Raw genomic sequence first — 26162 nt, forward strand, 5'->3', positions numbered from 1 at the left:
ACATGCTTAAAAGAGGGAGAAAAGTCACCCACTGCTGCCTTGTGATGCACAGACACCCATGGGGAGCATGAGCCTACAAAGCACCTTGCACCCAGTGCTGAGCAGTAAGCTGGCAGTTGCTTCCGAGGCTCAGGACTGTGTCCTTCAGAGCCAGGCTTGGGTAGAGCAGCCTGAGCTCACCTCCCCTCCTCAAACCTGCCACAGATCCCTTCCCCAAAACCCAGCAAGGGTTGTGGATGCAAAAGTCACCCTTCCAAGAGCAGTGAGGACTCTGCTTGCACCTCGGCGTGTGCTGATGTGGGGTGGATGCCCCCTGCAGAGGATGTGGTTGCAGGAAAGGGATTTGCCAGCTGCTTCCCTTGAAAAATGCTGGTGCTGGGAATTACCCTGATGCAGAAACTGAAGTGGGGTTCCCAGATAGCACGTCAGGCCCCGGTGAGCGTCTTTGCCAAAACATGTGCAATTACTCAAATCCCGTAAGTACTAATACAAATCTCAGCAAACTGCTCCCCAGCAGCACTGCTCCTCTCTGTAAACCATGTTCCTTCATGTCTTGTGGCTGCTGCCAGCTCCTCAGGGATGAGGATTTCTGGGAAGTGATGTGCAGGGTGGAGCAGCTGCTGTGGAAGCAGGGATGCTACAGGGTGCAGGCCACCAAAACCACAGCCCATCACCAAAGAGCAAGTCCCAAATGGATTGGCTCCAAACTAGCCCCATTCTGTAGAAAGAAGCTCTCGCATGGTCCAGCATTCTGATGCCTTCCCGAATTTTGCTGTGTTTTCTCCTATCCCACCATGGGAACCCCATCTTGATGAAGAGATGGGTGGAAATCAGGGATGTGTCTCCATCCACCAGCTCTGTGTTCCCAAAATTCCCTTCCTCACATGGCTCAGCCCAGCCCAGCAGTGCTGATATTCCAGTGGCACAAGACAGGGAAGGAGAAATCATGTCTTACGTAGAAGGCAATGGTTTACTACCCTCTGTTGCAGATGCTGATCTCCCTCTAGACCACTCATGGCTGCCTCAGGGCTCTGCACTATGGAAAGGAAGCAACCCATCAATCTGCTACCCAGGGGTTCCTCCTGCTCTCATCCTTAAGCTTAAACTGCCTGGTCCTTGCTGGAATCAGGGTTCTCTCTCCCTCTCCGCAGCCTTTCCCAGCTGTGTAAGGGGTGTGCATTCAGAGGGGCACACTGGGTCCCCTTCCTTTAGCATGAGCTGAAGACTCACAGCACAACTGGAGGCTTAGCCATGGCTGTGCCCACGGCAGGGCTCATGCAGAGCATGGGGAGGAGCTGCTCTGGGAGCTTGGCTTTTCCCCTGGCTCTCAGCAGGGTGGTCCAGCACTTGCAATCATCTCCTTCACCAACACCTCCCTGCCACTCTTGGCTCCTCCTTGCCACTCTATGGGGCAGGAAAGAGCCACTAAAAGCTAATGTGGTGCCTCCCAAAGCATTTCCTGTGGTAAAAGGCTTCGAAGTTGAATGTTCCTCCAAAACATCCTCACTCTCCCCCCAGCCGTGGGGACTCTGACGAAAGGAGCCCTGCCAAAGTGTGAATGTAGGAGAAATTGCCACCAGGGTATCCACATCAACACTGGCTCCTGCTCCAAAGCCTTGCTTGGGCAAGAGTCCTCCCTGCCATCTCCTGCCCCCCAGGAAGGACATTGGGTACTGTGAAAGCAAAAGTGCCACAAGAACCATAGAACCAACGAGGCTGGAAAAGACCTTTAAGATCATCAAGTCCAATCGTTTTGCAATGAAAATCACAAACATCATTTTCTCCTTCACTGAACCAAAGAGCTTTGTGAGGAAGCACAAAGGTGCTGCCGCGCTGCCCTGGGGCCTCCAAAAGCTGCTCATGGCACCACCATGGCTGAGGGTGAGGAGGGGGAAGTGTCCTGAAGCCAGAAGGAGCCAGCAAGGGGTGACTAATGTGCAGATACTTTTCCACAAGCAAGTCACATCCCTGCTGCACCCCTGTAGATGGCAGTGACTGGTCCCCAACCCCAAAGCAAGAGAAGAGCTGGGCTACCAATTGGATTTGGCCATTGCTCCACAACCTCTGGGCAAAACAGTATTACTAACCCTAAAAATGAGCAATGTTGAAATCCCAGCTGCTTCTGTGATACCTGTGTGGGGATTTATCCACGTTGTCCTGCAGGCTCATGAGTGCAGGTGATGGCACCGCTTCCCCATCCGCCTGACAGCTCCATCCTGAATGCCCCATCCCTGGCAGTGTTCAAGGCCAGGTTGGACACAGGGGCTTGGAGCAACCTGCTCTAGTGGAAGGTGTCCCTGCCCGTGGCAGGGGTTGGAGCTGGAGGAGCTTCAACCCAAACCAGGCTGGGATTCTATGAAAGCTACGCAGGGGCTCATCCTGTGCATGGCCAAGCCCAGCCGTGCTGGGGACTCTTCATCTGGGGCCTTTTGCGAGGTGAAGGTTTGACCACCCCAGTGAAGCACCTTCAGATAGAACTCCAAATTGCCCTTTGTGAGACAATCCAGCCAGGATGACATTGCAAGCGGATACAAGGTGCAGGGAGGAAGAGCTCAGCACACAGAGACCAGAGTCAGGGTCAATTCTCTCTGCTGCTGCGAGAAATCAAGGTGTCAGTGTGACTCAGTCATGTTTTGGCCAGCGCCAGGACCACAGACTGCCTCAGTGCATGCACACGGCTGGGCTCATGCACCCCTTCCTCAACCGCAGCACCCTCACCACCGAATCCCTCCCTCGTTGCTTGACCCCAAAGCAGGCCGTGGTTCTGCTGTGGTATTTCGGCCACGGAACCTGCTGTAGGGCCCAAACGGGTTCTCAAGTGGGCTTCATGCTGAAGCCATGGGCAGAGGCAGGAGATAAGGCAGGAAATCACACAGTGAAGCTGTCCCACAGCACAGAGCCCCACATGGGCATCAGAGGGCTCCAGCGAGAGGAAACCAGTGACGTTGGGGTGGGAGAAGAAACCTGAGCAAGAGTGAGATTGCTTCCTCCAGCCTGCACCGCTCCGTCCACCTCTTGCCCTGCACTTCACCTCCTGCAAGGCTTGTGCCAGCAGAATGAGCCCATGTGGTTGAGAGCCCCCAAACCTGGGTTAGGGGTGGGCAGCAGCCCCGTGATGCCGAGTCCCTCCATTCCCCACCCTACCAAGACAGCCCCAGAGCCAGTGTTCCCACAGCATCCCTCTGTGACAGCTTTGCAAATCACTTCATTTACAAACCATCTCCTGTCCCAAAAGCAGCTGGAGGCCAGAAGTGGGTTTGGGTCATGGCCGTAGCCAGAACCACAGCTGGGCTTGGCCGCAAGCACCCGCCCGACCCCGAAAAGGCTGAAGCAGGAACAGAAGCACACAAAGAAACACGGTACCTATTTTTGCAGCATCCATTTTGAGGTTGAAATCCCAGTTCCGTGGCAGCTTGAGGGACATTCTGGATCAGGAAAAGCTTTTTGTTCCTCAAGGGGGGCCTTGCTTAGGAGATGGGTGGAAACGAAGCTCTCTGGTCCCGTGGGGATCCCACACCAAGAGCAACGGCACAGCAAGGGTTGATTTGCCAACGTGCTTCCTCTTCCCTCCTCTGCGGGTGCCTCAGAACAACCCAAAAAAGTACCTTCCTGCCTTGCTCTCCTGTGAAGCTCTTTTCTCCCTTCCCAATGGCGCCGAGGTGATGCTGCCTTTTCTGCTCCCCTGTTCGCTGCCCTCTTTGGCTGATGCAGGGCTGCAGCAGCGCGGCCCCAGCCTGCACCCAGGGGTGCCTGCGGGGTGCTGTGCTCTGCTCCTTGCATTTGAGGAAGTGGGTGTCCTCAGTGCACCAGCAAACTGCTCACAGCCCAGCACGGAGCTCTGGGATGTGTTGTGCTCAGCAGCAAAGCAGAGCAGAGCATGGCCAAATGGCGCTGGATGGTGTCTCCGAATGTCCTGGTGCATCCCTGCGTGCACGGCCTGGGTGACATGGGTGCCTTTTGCATTTCTTATTGCAGCTGCTCAATAGTCCCCATGGCTGATGTAAGGTTTTTACACCCACTTCGTAACAGTGGTACAAGCAGAATAGGGATGAAAGGGCTCTTGGAGGAAAGGCTGTGGGCATCAGAGCAGTGAGGGCCAAGGGATGTGGGCACAGACCCCACCAGGGTTAAGCAAAGCCCCTTTCCCTGCTGACAGCAGTGAGTGTATCCTGTTCCATGTCATTTAGTGCTGGTTTTCCAGAAAAGAAATGCCTGTGCAGCTATAAATGTGATTAGACTGAGGTGCAGCTCTTGAAACCCAGGATAAGTGCAAGGAAGGGCTGTGGCACTCACCAGCACCCCAATGGAGCAGAAAGCAGAGTGCTCTGAAGGCCTAATGGAGGGCTCCAGCCCATTTCCCCCCCATGCTGGGAAAGCCCAGGCCCTGTGGAGAGGGAAGTTGCCCTGAACAGAAGCAGAACCAGGGATGTGGGGAGCACAGGGGCAGAAAGAGGCCACCGGTTCCTGTTCTGATTTGCAGCCCAGCCACTCGCAAAGGCTTTATTCTTAGTGCTGTAGCATGAATTGAGGATGTGGCTCTCGGGTCACAGCACAGCCAGGGTGGACCCTGGTGGGTTAATCCCAGCTGGAGAATGGATCTGTAGCTTTGAGCAGTGAGATCCCCAGCTCACACATTCCACTGCTGGGTGTCTATAGAGAACGTGGTGGTGTGGAAAGCGGTGCTGGTGCAACGGAGCAGCCCAAGCTTGAACCAGATTAACCCCAATACCCTGCTCTGGACCCAAACTGTCTGATTGAACCCAGTTTCTGCTGCACCCCAAGCAGAGGGCCCTGAATAAGGCTTGAATTAACCAACATTTTCCCTCTGCTTTCTAATACCCACTGTAGGGACTCGTGTGTTTTGATCCTACCTTTCTCTTCAACCTCTTTTCTTTCTTACACAGCAGCCAGCAGAGGTTGTGCACAGCTTTTCCCCACCTGCTTGTGTGAACAGGATGTCATGTGGCACTTTCCCCTCCTCTAGAAAGAGAACAGTAAGTAGTTCAGATCAAACTCATGCATGTCAGCTCCACCACAACAGCTCACCCCAAAACAACCCTTCACAAACACCCAGGGGGCTCTTTTGCCTGCCTCATGGATGCTCCCGTTGGACATCTGGTTACTGCCTCCATCAGTGGGAAAGGACATGACAACACTGGGGTTTTCCTGAGCAATCAAGCCAAGCAGCCTGTCCCTGAACCAAATGCCCCAGGGGAGCTTAAAAAGGGCAAATCCCAGCCCATTAAGGCTGGTTGGTTTTACATCCCTCTTCCATCATAGTCTCATGGAAGATGTGTCTGGAGAGAGACCTGCACACACCAAGGCAGCCTCGGGTTGAGGTTTACTATGTTTGTGGGCCTGGTGCACAGCTCATACCAGCATTCCCACTGGGAATTTGTACTTGTCAAGGTTTGATTTCATTCAATTAGCACAGAATGGGGAGAAACAAGGAGGGATCTTCTGGCACAGGGTGCCCAGAGAAGCTGTGGCTGCCCCATCCCTGGCAGTGTTCAAGGCCAGGTTGGACACAGGGGCTTGGAGCAACCTGCTCTAGTGGAAGGTGTCCCTGCCCGTGGCAGGGGTTGGAACTGGAGGAGCTTTAAGCTCCCTCCAACTGAAGCCATTCTCTGAACCTGTGATTCAGCTGAAGAGCTGAACTGGAAGCAGCAATGCCAATCCACCAGCCCCAGAGGCTGTCAGATGATGTGTCTGACTCACTGCCAGGCAGCTGCTGGAAGATTTAACACTAAAAGATCTTTCAAGACCTCTCAGCATCATATTGCTTCATAGCACGGTGTTGCTCAGAGGTTTCCCGCTTAACCTGCAGACTCCTCCTGGGGTGATGTGTGACAACACAAGATTTGGGGCTCCAGAGCAATTCTGCACGGTGGCTGTAGAGAGAGGGCAGCGTATTTGGTTGTTGATGGAAGATTAAGTTATCTGAACATGCTGACCCAGTGTGACAGGAAGCAGAAAGAGGGCTACTGATGGGTTGGGTTTGGCTTAGCTGATAAGTCAAAACCACTCAAAGTAACACAAGAGCTAAAAATACTTCTGCTTTAACCCCACTCATCAAGAGAAACAGCTGAAATGAAGCCTTAATCGATGCTGAGTGGAACTCTAGCAGCTTTTCACTTTCCCAATGAAATCTTTAGGGTAAAACAGGCTCTTTTACAGGGGGCAGCAGTGCCAACACATCCCTCATCTTTGATCAGATGGGCCTGAATGATCTGACATAGAATCATAGCATGAAGGGATGGAAAGGAGCTTAAGACCAACCAGCTCCAACCCCCTGCCATGGGCAGGGACTCCTCACACTAGACCATGTCACCCAAGGCTCTGTCCAACCTGGCCTTGAACACTGCCAGGGATGGAGCATTCACCCGTGCTCTGGGCACCCTGTGCCAGCACCTCAGCACCCTCACAGTAAGGAACTTCTTCCCTATCTCCAACCTGAACTTCCCCTGTTTCAGTTTAAACCCATCACCCCTCGTCCTATTGCTCCAGCCCCCAATGAAGACCTTCCTGATCACAGCTTCCACCTCAAAGCACCCTCAACACGGTTGTGTCCCTTTGCAGGACATGGATGGTCCAACCCTGCCTGTGTGCTCAGCCCATCTGCAGCCTTCACATGTGTCTTTGCTACAACCAGGTCTGCTCTTAGCAAGATCCCTGAGGAACAAGAGCTACCTGGCAAGGAATGGCAGAACCTGAGTTTCAAACAGACCCATCTGAGTCGCAGAGCATGGACAGGAGGCTTTCAGCATCTCCCACCCAGCACTGAATAAAACACTACAGATAATGGAACTTATATTTATTTAACAGTAACACATAGTATATAAATAGGGTAAATACTTTAAAATATACAATATATCACATTTGGACATTCGGTCAAAGAAAGGCAACTCTACAGGTGTAGCTAAAACATGAATCAAAAGAACAGTGCACAGAGAAAGAAGCAGATGTAGAAACACATCAGGTCTGGAGAACAGGAGCACACCAAGATTACAGCAGTACAAAATGCAACTCTGGTTACAGAGGGCAGGAACCACAGGAGCTTTCACATCATGCTCTTTGTGACACGATGCTCTCCAGTCCCCAGGAGGGTCTGGATGGGCCGTACGGATGCTTCCCACACAGCTTTGCCCTCCTCCTATCATACAGAGCCAGTTAGAGGAGGGAGGGGAAGGAAGAGATGCCAAGATCCCACCACAACCATGCTCAAGAGAACTTGCTGCACACATCAGAAACAGGACACAGCCCTTGGAACATAAGAAACTGGCATTTCACAACCTCCTGCCAAGCAGTAGCTGATGCTGTGGGATTTCCAGCTTCATGAGCTGCACAGGATATCAGGAATCCAGTGCAGCAGCTTGGGATCAGTGTCAGCAGACTTCTGAGCCCATCACCCTGAGGAATCTCTAACTCACACACACTGATCAGTGGTGGACCTGACCCCAAATGCAGAAACCAAGTGCAGATGTTCCACTGAGCCCTGCAGGCCATGCTCTGGCCATACATCCCATCTGCAAACTCATCAGACTTGGAGAAGCAAATTCCCATCAGACCATGCCAAGGGCTCATCTTCACACTGGGATCAAACCTGGTCTGACCTGTACTACATCACCCACCAGCAAACCCACATCATGTTAATCCCCTCACCAGGACAGCAGCTTCTCCCACCAGCAAAAGCAGCTTTCCAGCCACATGCCATCCCATTGATCATCAAATACACTCACATCCTCCTCTGTCTGCTACAACTGCTGGTGTAGAGGTGGTCTCCACACCACAAGCAGCAGTCAGACCCTCATGGGCTTCACATTGGCCAAATCCTGCTTTTCTCTTCCTTCTGACCCAAGCACACACGCTGGCTGGCACAGTACCTCCCCCTGTACTGGTCTGCTCTGTTATTCCCTTCCTGCTGGGCATAAGCTGGAGGAACTTCTCTGGTGGTGGAGCCCACTATGAACAAAAACCAGTGTGCAGTGCTGAACTGGAGTCCTGCAGCTGGAGAAACATCATGGGAGCATCCCTGCATCACCTCACCTGGACATCCCTGGTGGTCAGCACAGGCTCTCCCTCCAAACCTAACGCTTGTGAGAGCTGCAGCACAACCAAGGTCCTGAAAGGCTCAATGTGTCTTGCTACATGTCCCTTGGCATCACAGTTAACTCCTTTAGGGGCAGCCAAAGCCAGTAACATCAACTTTACATCTCTTCTAGACTTTCTAAGTCTAACTTGAAGTATCTACAAGCAAACAAAAAGCACTCACAGGCTGGGCTGATGGGGAGAACCCACCAAACACTGCCCTAGGCAGCGCTCTCGCTAAGAGCTGAGTACTCTCACATACACTCACTCCAGTGGTATAGAAGTGGGTTTGACAGCCACAGCTCTCACTCCGACACAGGACACACTACAGAGAGCTCACCACTCTTTCTCAGCACATTGAGCTGTAGAGCTTGCAAACAGAGCTCACACCTTCCCTCTCCCTCCCTTCATCCTCCACTTCTCAGATGGATGCACTGGTCCCACTCAGCTACAAATGCAGAGCAGGATGCTAAACCCTTTCTATGTACCCTTCAGGATCAAACCAGGTTTGGAAGTCCCCCCCTTTCACTGCATTGCTGGGAAGGAAGCAAGACTAAAGCTGCTACATGCAACACTGCTGCAGCTCCTCTCTAGCCCTGGAAGCTGCTAAATGCAACTGCTTTGCCCTCCAGTGTCCACAGCCAGCACCGCACCCTTCAAAAGGCCCCAATGCTGCTTCACTCAAAAGCATGCAGGAAAGCTTTGTGTTAGATTTTTGCCCCACTAATAACACCTAAAGAGGTACCAAAGGCTGAAAGCAACATGAGCAGGGGACTGAAGAGCCATATGGAAAGATTTCCTAACATAAAGAGCATCTTTTGTAATACGTCTCAACACTATAGCTTCTGATGACTGACTCGGGACCCAAGAGGGCACTACAAGGGGTTTTGGCAGATGTTGGGGAAGCCAGAAAAGCATCAGCTTGTCTGACCCCACAGGGAAAACTGCTTTTCAGGGATGGTCTGAACCCACCTGGGTGTGTTCCTGTGTAACCTGCTCTAAGTGGCCATGGGGTTGGACCGGATGATCTCCAGAGGTCCCTTCCAACCCAAATGGTTCTGTGAAATAAAGACCAAACATTCTCCCTGGACAAAGCAAGTTGGAAGCACCTTAATTTTCCCCTTCAATTTTCGAATCAGGGGATTAGACCTCTAAATCAACAGACAACAGATCCCTGCCTAACTCAGGCTGGAAAGGAACAGTCTCCACAACCAGCCCAGGAAAGCCTCTACATACACCACCAGCATCAAATGCAGTCCTGAACTGGCTCCCCTGTAGCAACCCTGTCTCCTGGCAGAAACCAGCATCTTTGCCAGCACTGGCTGAGGATACTTTGTGGAAACAGACCCTTCTTCCCTGCAATCTGCCTTCACCCAAATACCTGTATCTGCAGCACAAGGAGCACAAACTTCTGCCCTGTGGTTCCTGTTGAGCGAGATGAAGCAGAGCTGAGCACGCAGGAAGGAGGAATGTAAGAGAGACATTGGTATCTGGTCATGTATTTACACACGTGTGCTCACTGGCTCACTCAGGGTAAAGGAAAGCAATGGCAGGATCAGAACATGGAGTATAAGCTACAAAGTATGTTCAGGTGAATTCTTTTCTGTCAGTGCTTAGCTAGCGTGCAGCATGTACATGTGTCTATATGGGGGGGTGCTGTATGGAAGGTGGAGGTTTGAAAACAGCAATGTACTTCTGTATTATCTTTCCCTGTCACTCGTTCCCCAGGTTAAAATATGATCAAGTTTCTCTCTCCCATGCACAAACTATGGAAAGAAGTAAAATCAGAGTCACCTTGTGTTTGGGATCATTGCAAAAGGTGTAAAAGGGGGATATTTTCATTATCTAATCACAAAAAAAGAGGAAAGCTTTACAATCTTTAGGGCTCTCATTTTTAAATAATATAAAAGTATGACAAAATAAAGGAAAGTACTTAGATAAAACTTACACCTATTAAGTACAAGCTACTTATGACAAGGTTTAGTAACTGAAGCAGGACAAAAGCCTGCAGGTAAATGAACCCAGACTGAAATGCAACATAGACCGTGACCAACTCAGCAGCATGACATCTAGAACTCAAGTAACAAACAAGTGATAGACATGATCCCTGAAAGGAAAACCAAATACCCAACTGAGAACTCCAGGGGGTGCTGGAGCCCCAACCAGCAACTGCAGGAGAAAGAACAGTTGGAAACTGCTCCGCAGATTAGTTACAATCTCCCAGTGTGGGGTTTCCAACCATCAAAGCGTGGTTCAGTGTTGCTTAAAGGTTATTTGATGGGGGGAAAATGAACCAAGTTATTTAAAGGGTTGTTCTTACTTGGCAGGAATTACTCAATAGGATTTCAATGTTCTTTCAAACCCTATTTACTCCATTCAGTTTTGAAGCAATTGGAACCTCCCACATTCCCACAAGCAACTACCAGGTTCTCCACTCCTTTTCCTCACTCTCTTTCTGGTTTAATTAGTTATAAAACTCTTATTTGCCAAACTATCAGCCATAAGGGGTGGGAAATGTGAGAGGCACTGCAAGAAGCAGCAAGTGAAACAGATGCAAGTGCCTGGCTGGGCAGAGGAAATAAGAGCTGGATTAGAGCAAGATCCTCTTCCAATGAAGGGAGCCTTGTGCTCACCGTGCAGGCTGCAGGAGCCTGCACACAGGCAGGAACGTGGCTGGCTGGGAATACAAACACTGCACTCACAGTTCTCACTGGAGCAACGATGGTCCCAGAGTTGCCATCGTGACCACAGCCTGGCGTGGCAGGAGCTGCACGGCTTCACCTTCCTGCTGGCTCCCACAGGAACAGCCAACGCTGGTGCATTCCCTGCAGAAACACACTCACAGGAGAAGTTCAGCTCTGCCCACATGCAGCGAGGTTAAGCACAGCCCACGAGGACAGTTACACCCTCCTACTTCACCCAACAGTCCTTCCGAGCTCCTTTTAGCTACAAACCCAAGATTTGCTCATTTGAACCAAAGCTATAGAAATTTATTATTAAAAAACCCCCACAAATGCAAACATTTAACAAGAAAGGAAGAAAAGTTACAGTGAAATGAGGCCTTGTTATTGTCTTAAATCAGGCGAGCCAGGAATTTCCTCGAGGAGGTGGGTTTGTTTTCAGTCCTGTTCCAATCACCACTGTCTATGCATCCTCCAAGCTACCCAATATCCCTTTGTCAACAAGGTGTGCTTTTAGTGTGTTGAAGATGTGGAGCTGCTGGTCTGGCCGCAAGGTTAAGAACTGCTGGATGAGTTTGCTTGGGTTGGGACCTCTGAAACATAAAAGCATCATTAGCAGTGAGTCACAGTGCTAAATCTCCATGATCTGGGATCCCAAATGCAGCTTAATCAAAATAAAAGGTTAAAGGCAATAGTCATGTTGCCTATTCCTTCTACATGTCTACCCAAGGAACTTAACTATTCCAGATGTTGAGATGGCTTCAGGATGAACTGTAATAAACAAAAAAACTCAATCCCAAACCCAATCTGTTCCAAGAGCACTGAGCACCTTCCCTTTCCAGCAGATGCTCCCCCTCAAAACTCAAGGCAGCCATAGAAAGACAGTTCCTCACACCTCTTTCAGTACATCTGTTATGCACCTACAAGTCCTCTTCTATGCTTGGTCACAGAATACTTGTAAATGCTACAAAACTAGATTTTTATGCTCATTCCACTCTGGAAACCCTTCTCAAGATCCACAGGGATGCCAAAGGGGCTTCAGAGGGGCTGGAATAACAGACCTTGGGAATTGAGGATTGTGCTTTCAGCTTGCATGACCCTGCTAAAACATGCTTCTCTTGTTCAAGCCCCCATTTGCTCTCTTTGTCTTGTATTTTTAGACATTGATCTAACAGGGATAATAACTGTCTCCAATTTCTCCTATGAGGAAAGGCTGAGAGAGTTGGGGTTGTTCAGCCTGGAGAACCAAGGAGACCTTGTTGTGGCCTTTCAGTACTTAAAAGGGGCCTGTAAGAAAGATGGGGAGAGACTTTTAGCAGAGCCTGGTGCAACAGGACAAGGAGTGATGGTTTTAAACTAAAAGAGGGAGATTCAGGCTGGATGTAAGGAAGAAATTCCTTACAATGAGGGTGGTAAAACACTGGCACAGGTTGCCCAGAGAGGTGGTGGATGCCCCATCCCTTGGAGACATTCCAGGCCAGGCTGGATGTGGCTCTGAGTAACCTGGTCTAGTTGAAGATGTCCCTGCTCATTGCAGGGGGGTTGACTACATGAGCTTTGAGGGTCCCTTCCAACCCAAGCTATTTTATGATCCTGTGATTCCAATTACAAGCCTGCACATCACCTGAGTTAGAGAGAGCCCCCAGACTTCCCCACAAAGCAGTAAATACCTGATGAAGCTTGCGATGTACACGTTGACAAAGGTTGCCATCAGGTACTGACAGTCAAAGCGGTCCATGATACCTCCATGCCCTGGGATTGTGTTGGCAAAGTCCTGTGCAAAGCAGAAGGGATTGCACTCAGCAGTTTCAGATGCCCTGTACTTGAGTTACTACCTCTGTGCAAGACTCACACCCTTGCAGTAGTTCTTTCCAGAAGGCAAAAGTCAGATTAAGAAGATATTTTGTTTAATCTCTCCCTGGTTTTAGAAGTTGCTCCTTTAGGAAGACCACCAGTGCCTGAGGGACATCACGGCTTAACTCAGATCAACTCAAAGGTCAAGGAAGGCCAATGTTTATCTCTTGCAAGCCCATCTTGCCTTTCAAGGCATCTTAACGGAACACAGACTGTTTAGACATAAGACCAGGGTGCAAGACATCAAGGGAAGCCTCAGATTGCAAAATTTCCTGACTGGGTCTTTCTTCCTCTAGCTCAAGATCTGCACCAAAGCAGCATTTAAAATACCACTTGAAATGTTACAGTCTCTCCCCATTCAGTTAAAAACCCTAGATCCTGCTCCGGCATTTCATCTGTGACCCAACAAAGCACCCATCCCTTCCCAAAGTGCCCAGCCTGCCACTTCTTGGAGCACGGGGACTATTTAGAGTGGTAGCAACCATTTAGTCTTTGCTTTCTAGAATGGAAAGGACCTTCACCATCCTCACCTTGATTTTGAAGGCCCTCTTAAATCCACTTGCAAAGAAGCCTCCAAATGGCCCAATGAGGGAGGCAAAAGTAGACAGTGCGATGCTGTGGATTTGGAAGGGGTACATCCGGACTGTCTTCTGCAGAAAGAACATCATGTCAGAGAAGGCTTTTCAATCAGAACAGAACTTGCCCCTCTTTCTCTGCTCTCCAGGCTTTAGGTCAGTTGGTTTTCATGTAGGTTAATGTCCCACCAGACTTTAGATCATTTCTTTGGGCCATCGGCCAACACAGAGCACCACTAAATTCCCCCTTTTGTACCATCATCCCTTGTCATGTCCCTTTGAAGACCATCAAAATAAAGCCCTGATCTCTTTTCTTAGTATTCCTATCCCAATAAATAAGATCCAAGAAGCAGAGAGAGTCCTACCCAGCCCACCACGGACTGCAGCACCACAGGGATGTTGTACTCCTGTAGCTGGAACAGCTCGGATGGCTCACAGTCCACTGTGAAGCTGTTGGTGTCATTGTTGAACTCCACAGGGCAGGTGAAGCACCGGTACCCAGACATCACGTAGGACAGCTTCCAGGAGACGGGAAAAGGGACACAGCAAAAGAAAACAGGATTAGTATTTCCCTGAGCAATGTGGCAGAGCTGATCTCAAGAGAAAAGGCCACTCAAGGGGACAAGCCACACTCCCAGCTTCAGTAAGGAGATTACTCTCCTGAGAAGCACTAATTGGCTAAAGGCAGAGGGAGCATTTTCATTTAGTAAGTGCATCTGCTCAGCCAGCAGTGCTCAGAGCCTCATATGGACAGGCTGAGACAGGAAACCTTTGGCTGAGAGGACAGAACCAAGCAGACACAGAGATCATCATAAACCCAGATAAGAATGTTCCGTGAGTGCTGAATTCCCCACGCAGGCCTGGAAATCATGCACAGCATCCATCCGACAGCAGCAGAGAGAAAATGTCACAGATAATTATTGTAATGAACGTGTCACAGGGTCTAAGACAGGCTAAAAACCTCCTGCAGTGCTGTTCCATCTGCAGTATCCACATGCAGCACAGCACACAGCCATGGGCAGTTCAAATCCTGGTCAGTCAGGGAAACATGACTCTTGTGGCAAGAGCTTGGAGTGCTTAAAGCTGGGCTGCATTTTCTAGACAGAACACCTATGAAGGGAAGAGAACAATGACAGAAGCTCCATGGTTGCTACTTACCAGCAATCCAAACAAGACGGTGGCAAAAAAACCTCCAATAAACCCCTCCCAGGTCTTCTTTGGGGAAAGCTGAAGAGAGAGGGAAAGGGGGAATTACAAACCATAGATCTCCACACACCTCTGGAGCCCCTCCTCACCTGGGAATTGCTGAGGCAACACAAATCAGTGCCAACAACCAACAAATCAGAGTTTGGTCAGAAGCAGACACTAACATCTCAGTCTGACATGGTTCATCCATTCCCGGTTGGACTTAATGCCCTAAAGGTCTTTTCCCACCTCAATGATTCTGTGATTTAACTTTACAGCCTCAAAGACCTTAGAGGTTTGCTTCAGACCCACAAGCAGCCACAAAACTGGAGATGAGGAAACACAGGATGAAGACCCAAACAAGCCAAAATGGGTGTTTTGTCCCCCAGAGTGTTCCAAACCTTGATGAGTGGTGTGCGGCCAAAGAAGAACCCGAACATGTACGCCATGATGTCATTGCAGATCACACAGGAAATTGGGACAATGAACCTGGATGGGAGAAGAATCAAACTATTGGGAAGTGCCAAGATCAGAAAGCTCCAAGACTCAAATGAGTAGTTGCTTCATAAGATGCTTTGCAGTGCACCAACATCTCCTGCTCCAATGCAATGTAAGGAGCAGCCCCATAAAGCTCCTAGGGAATCTGGGGTGTTACTCTAGTGCTCTGGACTAAAAAGCAGGTTGAGTACCCAGAACGGCCTGATTTAAGCTCATTTTCTTTCCCACATATGACATGCTGTTAGACACTCACCTTGTTAGACTCCCCTACCCCTGGGAGGGTGCATTTTAGCTGTAAGCAGGCAGCTCCCAAAGTCCCCTGGCCTGGTTGTGACACAGAGGAATGTGCAGTCTTAAAGTGGCCAAAATCAGTTTCTGGCCCTGCTGAGTTTGCCAAGCCCACCAAAGGGGTTTCCCCTCTCCACAGCAGCTGGAGTAAGGTGACAGGTTTGCAGTCTCCTTCCTTTCACAGTGCTGCTTTACCACGGTACTGCCCCAAATCAAGTGCTGAGCAGCATTTGCCCATCATGTGCTAGATGTGGGTATCAAGAGGAAGCATCTGTGCAGGCCTGACACTGCCTGGAATGTCCCTGCACCCCACAGCAATGTCCAGATGCTTCTTTACAACAACTCTCTGAGCTGCTCAAGTAGCACAAACCAAGTCCAACACTGCTGAGATACCAATCTTTTCTATTCTGAACAGGTCAGTCCCTCACATGAAGCACCTTCTCCTTGGCCATTTGTTTTTGTAGAAGAACAGTTTGAACTCAAAACATGGTCAGTAGTTTGCAGAAATCAAAGCAACTCGGAACACACAGCAACTCACCAGATCATCCCTTCAAAGAGGTTGTGGATGATGAGGTGTGACTGGGTAACAACGATCAGCAACGTCACATGGGTCCATCCAAACTGGAAGAGAAGACACCAAGCAGTCCAGCCAGCCTAGACACTGCCATACTCATCACTGGCAGCGATGCTGTAGCAAGCAGATGCTGGCAGCTACACCTCAGAGATGTGCAGCTGTAGCATGCACCTTCACCATGACAAACACCAGCAGTCACTTATGGGCATGTTCTTTAGCTCAATCCCAGAGATGACCTTCATCGGGAAGACTTCTGCTGGACTAAATGCTCTTTAGCCCACTGCCATCCCACACATCTCAGCTTTCTGACTATATAAGAAGAGACTGATAGATATCCAAGCCATATCCCCGTGTGCTGAATAAACTGGAAAGCAAAACTAGCTCCAACTGTCAAACACTAGCAATGCCTGCCTGATGTTTGGGAAAAGGAGGACAAATGAACCCTGGTGGCCACCGACCCTCGGTGCAAGACTCAAGTAGCCTTGTGCAGGCTGCTCAGTTTGCAGGAAGTTTCTTAATAGCATCCCCAAAAGCAGAGGAAATTCAGTCAGAACCAGCTTCCTAAAACTACCCTCTGCTCTTCCAGGCAGCATTACAATGCACAACCAGCACAGAAGCAGCTACTGACACCTAGTCCTCTACAGAGCATTTTCAAGCAGCCTAATTACTTCTTCTGCCTCCAAGTGGGGGCAGCCAGGCCCTGCATTTAACCTTACCATGTAGAATTGGAGGCGATAATGTTTCTTCACCAGACTCAAGACAAACATGCAGAAACCTGGTGAGGGACAGAAGGACAGTAAGTGGTGGGAATGTACCTCCAGCAGCAAGCAATGCTATTTTACTATGACACTGCACAGCTCCTTAGGGAGCAGCAACGGGGAGTGGGAAGATGCACTACTTCAGAAGTCACAAAATACCATTGCCTACAAGTAACACTTGGACAAGGAGCAATCAAGCCTGGCTGACCCATACCGAGTAAGGAGTCTTCTTCTACAGAGTCTCATGTAAGAGATACTCTAACGATGCACCCAAGTTACAGCATCACTTGAAGAGCAGAGATCATTTGCTATGGATACTGTACTGCACACAATGCTCTGGACAAAAGTAGCTCAAGGACATTTCTCCCCTCCAGCCCAGCCAAGATGAACCAACAGAAAACGTGGTCTCTACCTGTTAAGTAGAGGGTGAAAGAAATGAAGCGGTGGTATTTGCTGAGGATCCGCAGGGGCTCCTCCCTCTGAACCAGGGTGAAGAAGTAATCTGTCACAGTCTCACCATAGAAGAAGTAGTTTACACAGAGCAGGAAGTACCTGGGAAGGATGTAGACCCACGTTAGCAGGACCCCAAAAGGCTTCTGGAGAGACACAGAAAGTCACTAATCCCTGAGGTCTTTCCATCGCTCTGGCCCACTGCAAACAGGCTTGCTTCAAGTGACAGCAGAACTTGGTTTCCTTCAGTTCAGAAATGTCACCTGCATTTGAACTAGTTGCTGCATAGCTTTGCTATGGATCCCACATGGATGGGATTTGGAATTGGCCTCCTGCTGCACAAAGGCTTTCTGCCTTTAGGTGGCACTCCTCAACAGGCCTCCGCAGCTTGAGCAGCCCCAAAGCACTGGTCCTGCCCTCTGCCCAGCCCTTATGTCCAAGTGTTCACCTAAAAACTCCCATTCCGCTCAAGCAACCATGTCCATCTCCAAGAGGTGATGCCTGTCAATGCTGGCCCTTGCACAGATCATGGGATTCAAAGCTCTGGACAACCTTTATCAAGACAGGCTCTTTCAAGATACTGATCTCTCAAGATCTGTGGGGGCTTTTCTTTGACAAGACCTGCTTCCACATGACCCTGGTCAACACAGAGCAATCCCAGGGTCTCTGGTGTGGTGGCAGCCAGAAGATCTGTGAGGAGAGGAGGCATCCTGGAGGGGGGGAGCAGCCCCCTTACTCACCAGCTGAGTGTCCTGAACCAGGGCAGGTCATATGAGTGGTACACGTTATAGCCAATAGTGATAATCTCATGGAAACATTTGATCTGGACACACATCACCTGCACAAAAAGACATGCAGAAGCTCTAATAAGTGTTGGTTAAACATCCCTTTCTCCAGAGAGATAAAAACCATGTATGTGTAAAGCAAAAGATACTTTAACAGTTGCTACTAGTCTGGCAGAGTCCCCTAATCTAACATGGGAAGCTTCCCATGTTGCTTTTCCCTCCTGTTTCTTCTTCAGGAAGTTTCTAACAACTCCTTGTATTAGTCTCAGTTGCAACCAAACGCTGACCAGCAGGGGAGGCAGCCACAGGTTTCTTCCAGGTTTCCTCCAGGGAAGGAGAAACCCAGCAAGTGGAGTAAGGATCTCTACAACATGCAGCTCTGAGCTGCCCACCCCACCACTGGTCCCAGCAACCTTCCCCCTGACCATCATGAATGTCAGGATCTCTCTGAAGCACTTACTATTGTCATTAAGACCATGGGTCCCAAGTAGATGATGATGAAGAAGAAGGTAATCATTGCCAGCGTGAGGATGCCTCTCACCCACCAATTCTTCCATCTAAGCCACAGAGAAGGAAAGATGTTAGAGAAAGCCAAAACAAAGCAAAGAAGCAAGATGGCACTTCTGTTCTCTGCATATCACAGGAAGGAAGCTGAGCCCTAGAAACCTCAAGCTTCCTTTCAGTGCTGCAGAGACCTTGATCCACTGCTTGCAGCAGCTGCAAGGCTACAGTTCAGCTCAGTCTTCCCCTCACTCCATGCAGAAAGCATCAGCAAGGTGCAGAGCGTCTCCCAGGGCACTGAAATGGGACAGGAGAGCATCTGTTCCCACTCTGACAAAGGCTTCACACACCTCAGACAAGCTGCATGGTAAGTTCTAATAAAATAGGGACTATTACCCATCCCTGCACTCCTCTTCAAGAGCAGACACGTGCCCTGGTGTGTTGTACCCTCCCTGCTCTCCAGGAGATCATGAAATCACAGAACGGTCTGGGTTGAAAGAGACTTTAAAGCTCCTCCAGCTCCAGCCCCTGCCATGGGCAGGGACACCTTCCACTAGAGCAGGTTGCTCCAAGCCCCTGTGTCCAGCCTGGCCTTGAACACTGCCAGGGATGGGGCAGCCACAGCTCCTCTGGGCACCCTGTGCCAGCACCTCAGCACCCTGCTTCAAGCCTCTCCTCACAGCACACCCAGGAGAGACACTTTCTCCCACGATATAAATGTTTTCCCTCAAAAAGCAGCCTGCAAAGAACATTCCCAGTTTCTTCTTGGGACCTCTCCCACCACAGCACCCTCGAGAGCTCTGCTCTCCCAGGCAGTGTCACTGTCATCTTGTTTCCTGTGGCTTGAGGGCACCTTCCTGCATGCCAGGGAGGGAAAGCACAGTGCTTGAGAGCAGCTCCTTCAGCTTGCAGCAGCCACCACCATGCTGCTGTGGCCAGCACTGCTCCAGTGACCATGCAGGGACCCTGGCAGCAGAGGGGGATGATGCTCAGTGAGTGGTACCTTGAGGACAGGTTGGAGAGGGCTCTGTTGAGGACCTCTGGAGTGTCATCTGATGTTGGCACCGGGGGGGATCCTCCAAACTCAGATTTGCTTTCACTGTCTGATGCTGTCTCTCCATCCAGCTTGTTCTCAGACTCAGACTCCTGCAAGTTAAAGAGAGACAAAGAGCTTTAGTAGGCACACTCTGAAGAAACTCAGACCAGCCCACTGGATGTAACACCACCACTCTGCTTCTGCATGGGAGAGGAAAAGCAAGTATTCCAGGTATTACACGGGGTTATACCCATGAGAAACAACATTATTTGGTTTAGGTGACATACACAATGGGGTTTTACTCTCCATCAGTCTCAGGAGCAACCAGAGAAAAGGATCTGTTCTCTAAGAACAGGTAAAGATGCCTCACAGCTGATAAATAAGCATCTCCAAGTGTTTAAGGGACACGGGCTTGTTAGCAGGAATTCTTACAAGGTCTCCCATCCCCAGGCAGATCTCCAAGTATGCAACCCTGCCCAAATTAGAAAGAAAGGCCTCCAAGCAGACAGGCTCAAGGCTGACTTCACACGCAGACACTAAAAATAACACCAAGCCCATCCTCAAATAGCTGAAGAGGAAGAGCATGGCTTATCACCCTCACCCAACCATCCTCTCTGGCCACAGAGGAGGCCTGATGTATTGGAAAGAAACACACGTGCCTTCCCCACCCCTTGTACTGCTCCAGCACTGAGCTCAGAGCACAGGCCTATAGTTAAGAGGTAAATAAATACAGGCAAGGCAGGAGGTTACTGAAGGCCAGTGGTAGAGAAAGGATTACAAGCGACCTCCAGGCAGCCCCACGTCCTCTTCCCAGTTGCAATTTTCCCTCCAGTTCAGCTCCTCACTAGAGGATTAATCCAAACTTCCCCATTTCCCCCTCATTTCAGTGGCAGAGCTTCATCGTGCTCCTCAGCCCTTGCAGCAAGGAAGGAAAAGGCTGCTCCCAGGGGAGCACTCGGCACCAGGAGCTGGCCTCAGCCCATGGACTATTTTAGAACTCCCGGAAAGGAGAGCATGTTTGAAGGAAAAACAAGGAGGGAGCCAAGCTGACACACTCAGCAAAGAGACTTCATCCCTCTGGGCTCACAGGCAGCACTGCCCCGTGCTTGGAAATGGGGACCCCCACCAAAACAAGCAGCTGCTGGGGCTGGTTTGGTGTAACCAAGTTGTAGCTCACTACAGCTGCAAGAGTTGAGTAACTCCCTTATTTAAGGTAGGAAGAGATAATTGCTCCCCAAGCTGTAACACATCAATGGCTGCAGGCCAGGTTCTTAAAACACACCAGTTAGACACAGTCAGGTGGAGGCAACTAAAAATATGATGGTCATGTCAGAAATGACTTGTGGGGATGAGCGAAGCAGTGGCCACTGCACCAGACACATCCTGTGCCACCTCCTCCCGCCTTGCTCTGCACTTGCTGTTTCCATTCCCATCGCTGGGAAGGAAGAAGAAAGCAAAACTAAAGGGCTCTGCCAGCCCCCGTGTGGGTTTGGAGAGCTGGCAAAGAAATGCAGCTTGGCTTCTCTTTAGCTGGTTTTTAACTGAGCTGGAGAATCTGCTTGTGCTGTTTAGCTGGGAGCACACCACAGATCAAATCCATCAGGCAGCTGCAGATGGCAGCAAGCAAAAAGACTGGAAATCATGGGATGGTTTGGGTTGGAAGGGACCTTACAGCTCATCCAGTTCCAACTCCTGCCACGGGCCCGGACACCTTCCACTAGAGCAGGTTGCTCCAAGCCCCTGTGTCCAACCTGGCCTTGAACAGTGCCAGGGACTCCCTGAAGATCACGAATTTGGCATCCTATAGCACAGCACAAGGGCCCTGTTCTTGGGCAGGTTTGGGGAAATCAGAGCGCTGTATTTAGCCTCTCACTGCAATGCTTTCTCCAAGAAAAAGATTCTCTGTAGAATTCCCCCGTGGGCAATCCAAATAACAGCAAAAGCTTCAGCTCCAGTGTGCCCAAACTCAGTTTCTCCTCTGGTCTTCTGGATTATGTTTAGGAAATGGGGCTTTTTCTTCTCTTGTTGCAGATGTCTAAAGAAGCAAACTTAATGTGACTGCTTCAAATCAAATGGGCAAGGAAGTGCCTGGGTACTCAGGGCAGCCATCATCACCCGTATAGGCTAAAACCCCAAACCTCAAGCAGGTTTCTAATGCGGTCCAAGTATCCATCATTTCATGCACAATTCCCAGGCTCATCTGGATAAAAGGACTAAGCGCTGAGATGAGGAAGCAGATCCAAGGCAGCATCCCTGTGTTTTATTCCCCAGAGCAAGGCAAAGTGCAAATTATTCCTTGCCTGCAGCCCAGAGGATCAGAAGTTTCACAAAGTGCTCAGAGGCCAAAAGAAGGGGAAAGAGCACTGATGCCTTCTTGGCCAAGAACACGAGGGATGAAAGCAACCGCATAGCTCAAGAGGCAGAGGAATTTGATGTTGCAACTGAGCTAATCTAACAGTTGCCACAGCCCAGCTGATGGTTTCTTCCACTCATTGCAAGACACCCATGTTGCAGTTAAAGAGCTGTAAATCACATCACCAGTTCCCTGATCCACTGATTTCAGTGTGACACCAAAGTGTTTTGGTGTCCAAGAGCAGGAGCAAAGCCTCACTGGCTGGGTCCAACAGCGCACGCATCCCACTGCTCCCCTCATCCCACTTCATCCTCAGTGCTGTTGTGCAACAGACACTGCAATCCCCACAGCTCCAACAAACATCACCACTTATTTCAGAGAGTACAAAGATGATGACCAAGAGGTGTGTCAAGATAAAGGGACATTGTTAGGGGTCAACACTGAGCATAGGACTCATTCCTGCCACATCTCTTGCTTAATTTAAGCCTGATGGGAGGTGGAAGAAAGCATTTTCCCTGCTGGAAGAAATCACCCAAGTGAGGGCTAATGTGTATTTGAGTATCTTCACTTTGAAAACAACTGTGTCAGGGTTCAGCTCTCCCCCCTGCTTAGCTCTCTGTCTGAAATGGAGTGTTAAGTTTATATAGGACATTGTGCCAGATATAGGCAATGGAGAGGACTCAGTAATCAACACTATTTTTATACCTTTTATGCAGCTTGCAACCAGCAGCCTACAAATCACCAGTTGGAACAGCTGAGCAGGATGCTAAATAACTTGTTTAAACCTCAGCGTGATGCACCCTGGTCTGAGCTACATAATCCAGCTGTGGCATTGCCTTGGTAACACCCTCTGCACTGCACGTTTCCACTGCTGCCCCACTAGTCCTCCACCCAAGCCAGGCAGATCCCCATCCCAAAGGATAATCATCAGAGCCATGCTTTGTGCAAAGCAGCTTGCAGCAGCAAACACACAGGGAGTGATGCTTGCCAAGGGCTATCACTGGTGAGTATTTAAGCTCTGCAAAGAGCAGATTTGGGCTCTGTTAAGCCACAGACTGCAAACAGAGGGCCCCACAATGCCAGTACAAGCAGCATTTCAGAGAAGCTAGGTCTATGAGATGGTGTTCTATCACCAATTCTGCTCCTTCCCTAAGGAACACCAGGTTTCTGATGCCTCTTCTGTGCCGTTTTCTCCCCTTGAAACAAAAGCCTGGAGAGAATCACACTTGCAGCAAGTTAACCCAGCCATCATGACTTGCCTCCTTTCCCAGCCACTAGACCAGACTCTCTCCTTTACCCTTCCACGGACCTTTTTCTCTGGCTGCTGTTCAGGTTCTTCCTAAAAATCAGAGCTATTAACCACTGGCTGATCCTCACACACCCCCCTGATCACACCTGAAGCAACTATGACTTTGAGGTAGCAACTAACACAACACTGGTTCCTCAAAGCTTCACTCTTTGACCAGGTTGAGCCAGATGCTGCCCAAACAAAAACTGAGCCCCATCATCCTTCAGCAATGCCACCACTTCCCACTGGTGTTCCCGCACTGGGACATAGCTGTCTCCAGCTCTGTTTATTCCATGTTCTCTTACTACACCTCTCCCACACCAATTTTTCCTGTTAGTTCAGTCATCGCTAGTCCCTCTGCCTCTCTCCTCCCAGGCAGAAGCAGGGCAGAGCATTCAGTGCAAACGTGGATGTTAGCAATCTGTGTGCATGGTGTGCAGAGCTGCGAAACAATTAAAACCCCTCAGTAAGAGCAAATCAATCTTTCCCTCCGGTTACCTTGGCATCTGGCTTTATTTTTCCATTTCTTTTACAGGGGAAGCATTAAGCCCATTTAAACACAATCAGATGCAGTAGCTTTTACTGGCTTTTGTTACCAACACGGAGTTATTGAATTGAAGGGCTCTTTCTTGGGCAAATCTGCCTGTCCAGCAATGCAGGCAAGCCCAGAGCTCCTTCTTCAATTTATCATCTCATTATTGAAGGCTTCTTATCATAGAATGCTTTGAGTTGGAAAGGATCTTAAGATCATCCAGTTCCAACCCCTGCCACAGGCAGGGACACCTTCCACTGGAGCAGGTTGCTCCAAGCCCCTGTGTCCAGCCTGGCCTTGAACACTGCCAGGGATGGGGCAGCCACAGCTTCTCTGGGCACCCTGTGCCAGCACCTCAGCACCCTCACAGGGAAGAGCTTCTGCCTTAGATCTAACCTAAAGAATCAAGTAACACAGGGATAAAAACCAGATACCTACTTGCTTGCATTTGTGAAACCAGTAGATCCAAGCAACATTTGCAAACAAATATTTTATCACCCTAAAGAAAGATACACAAAGAAAGGAGTTGTCTTGGCTTGCTTTAAACTGAACTCCTGCAAGCATGCAGGAAGAAATCTGTGCTTATAGCTTAACTGGCTTTCTCACAGCCGAAGCTGTGAGCACATGGGGTTTTATGCCCAAGTATCCATGACATGATCTCAGTTGTCATAGAAACAAGGCAGTAATCTCCCTGCCAAAAATTTTCAGCCCAATACAGAGATACAGTGAAGTATTCGATGCTGGCACATTAAATTCATTCAAGAAATCCCAGTATTTGTGCACCTTTCTTGAAGCAGGGTGCTGTTTTATTTAGACTTCCTGCCAGACTTGAACCAAAAGCTGTGATGGGAAATGCTAATACACTGCTCAAGAGAGAAAGACAGTTCTTTTCTTCAGGCAATAAAACTGACAGCTAGAACAACAGGCACCATTTGCACTAAAGCCTCTGCTACTCTCACCTCTGAGCACATTTGCAGGATCAGGGCCAGTATAATTAGTCTAATGGATACAAACCCAGCATCGTCAGTTACGAAAATCTCCATGTTTGGCAAAGTGATTTTAATTCCTACAGCTGGGAAAACTGTCTGCTCCATTCCCATCTCCCCTTCTTCAGGGATTTACTGACACGGCACCTTCTCATCTCCGACGGCTGCTGTGCCACAGGCAAACCCCCCTCAGACAGAGCCACTGAGGTGGCAAAAAAGTCATCCTGTTATAAGATATATCCTAATTATAGGATAGTCCCTTTTGGTTCAGAAGCTCCAAAGGGTGAAAGACAGAAAACTCCCATTGCCATCCCATGTTCCCAAAGCCACCTGCTTTGTTTCGATCACAACCAAGCTCAGCTCAGCGGTGGGATGTGATGGGAGGAATGCAGGGGTTACATGGAGCACAACAGCCTGATAAAAGAGCCTGATCTCAGTGTCAGCAAATATGAGTCATGTGAAGTCCTATATCCCTGACTCACCCAGCACAAGTTAATCCTCACCACAGCACCCACTCTGGGATCCATTCATTCCAGGGAATCAAGAAGGTAAAACGCATCAGGCTACAAGTCTTTTCAAGAAGCTATTTTTGGTCTCTTTTGTATACAATAGGTTGCTGGTTTTGGCATTCCCCCAGAATTTCCTCCTGCTAGGAAAGGAACCTGCCTCCGCCTCTGGAACACGTGATGGAGATGGAGATGTTTTGGACATAGGCTTCAGTGCTCCTGGATCTAACTGGCATCCCTCTGCTACCGTGCCATCTACACACTGTCAGACTTTGTTGTTCCTGCAGAGACAGAGAAACATGTACAGAAACAAGGAAGCAAAGCTCTGAAGTACCTCTTGGAACTGGTGTCTGGAAGAGGCTGCCCCAGAGCTGCAGTTCTGCACAGACACCGTGATCTGCTGTGCTTTGGAAGAGCTGTGAGGAAGAAGAGGGAGAACAAACACAGCTCTGCAGCAGCGGGTGCATGATTCACATTGGAACTTAGCAAGGAAAGGAGCCATGTGGGACTTGGACCAGTATGTTTAGCTATAACCCTGAGGAACCCCAATCAGTAGTTTCCTGAAGTCACAGCTACCATCATAAACCTACAGACTATTGCACCACTTGTTCTACAGAGAAATCTATGAATATTCATGTCCTTTATAACCCTGGAAAACATAAATCAGGGAAAAGTCAAGGGAAGCAGATCAGCAGGAGGGCCACATGGTAACACAGACTGCATCTGGGTGGAAAACAAGGGAGCTATTGACAGGCACAGTAATAATTTTCTTCCAATACAAAGAATATTGGTGTCCTGGCAAATACAGAGACAAGTAGCAATATTCCTTTTCCTTCAGAAAGGAAAAACAGATTCGCTTGGTGAAACTGCATCTTCATGTAAGTGGGTTTCCAAATGGTTGTATCTCCAAGGCTGGTCTACCCTGGCTGCAAATCACTGCTCATTAAAAGCAGGCAGGAAGATAAACTGCTTTTCTTGCCACCTAATATGTGGTATGTGCTTGACAGGCAGTGAAATCAGTCCTCAATTTTCCACCCTGCTGGGAAGAGAAACATCATTCCTGCATTCCCAGGAATCCCCCCCAGCACATCATGGCAAGCACAGGGCTTTGGAAGCACAAGCAGAGACACCGTTCACATACAAAGCAGCTCATTTGAGCACTGACACTGACCTCAACCTGCAACATTTGGGGGGGTGGGGGGTGGGAAGTAGCTTGGGAAGAAG

General features: G+C 49.5%; 1 protein-coding gene across 1 annotated transcript; it reads right to left on the reverse strand.

Moving 5' to 3' along the window:
- Positions 1-11058: 11058 nt before the first annotated feature.
- Positions 11059-19408, reverse strand: LOC104404516 (phosphatidate cytidylyltransferase 2; the record flags this gene model as incomplete). The annotated part of the gene is made up of 12 exons (XM_010012962.1): positions 11059-11362; positions 12440-12543; positions 13154-13273; positions 13564-13716; positions 14357-14425; positions 14785-14872; positions 15708-15790; positions 16460-16518; positions 16914-17053; positions 17692-17789; positions 18197-18293; positions 19241-19408. Coding segments are annotated over 12 exons (1309 nt in total), but the record flags the coding sequence as incomplete, so codon positions are not given.
- Positions 19409-26162: the final 6754 nt, after the last annotated feature.

Source organism: Nestor notabilis, unplaced genomic scaffold, assembly GCF_000696875.1.
Source record: "Nestor notabilis isolate BGI_N333 unplaced genomic scaffold, ASM69687v1 scaffold13394, whole genome shotgun sequence".
NCBI lineage: Eukaryota > Metazoa > Chordata > Aves > Psittaciformes > Psittacidae > Nestor > Nestor notabilis.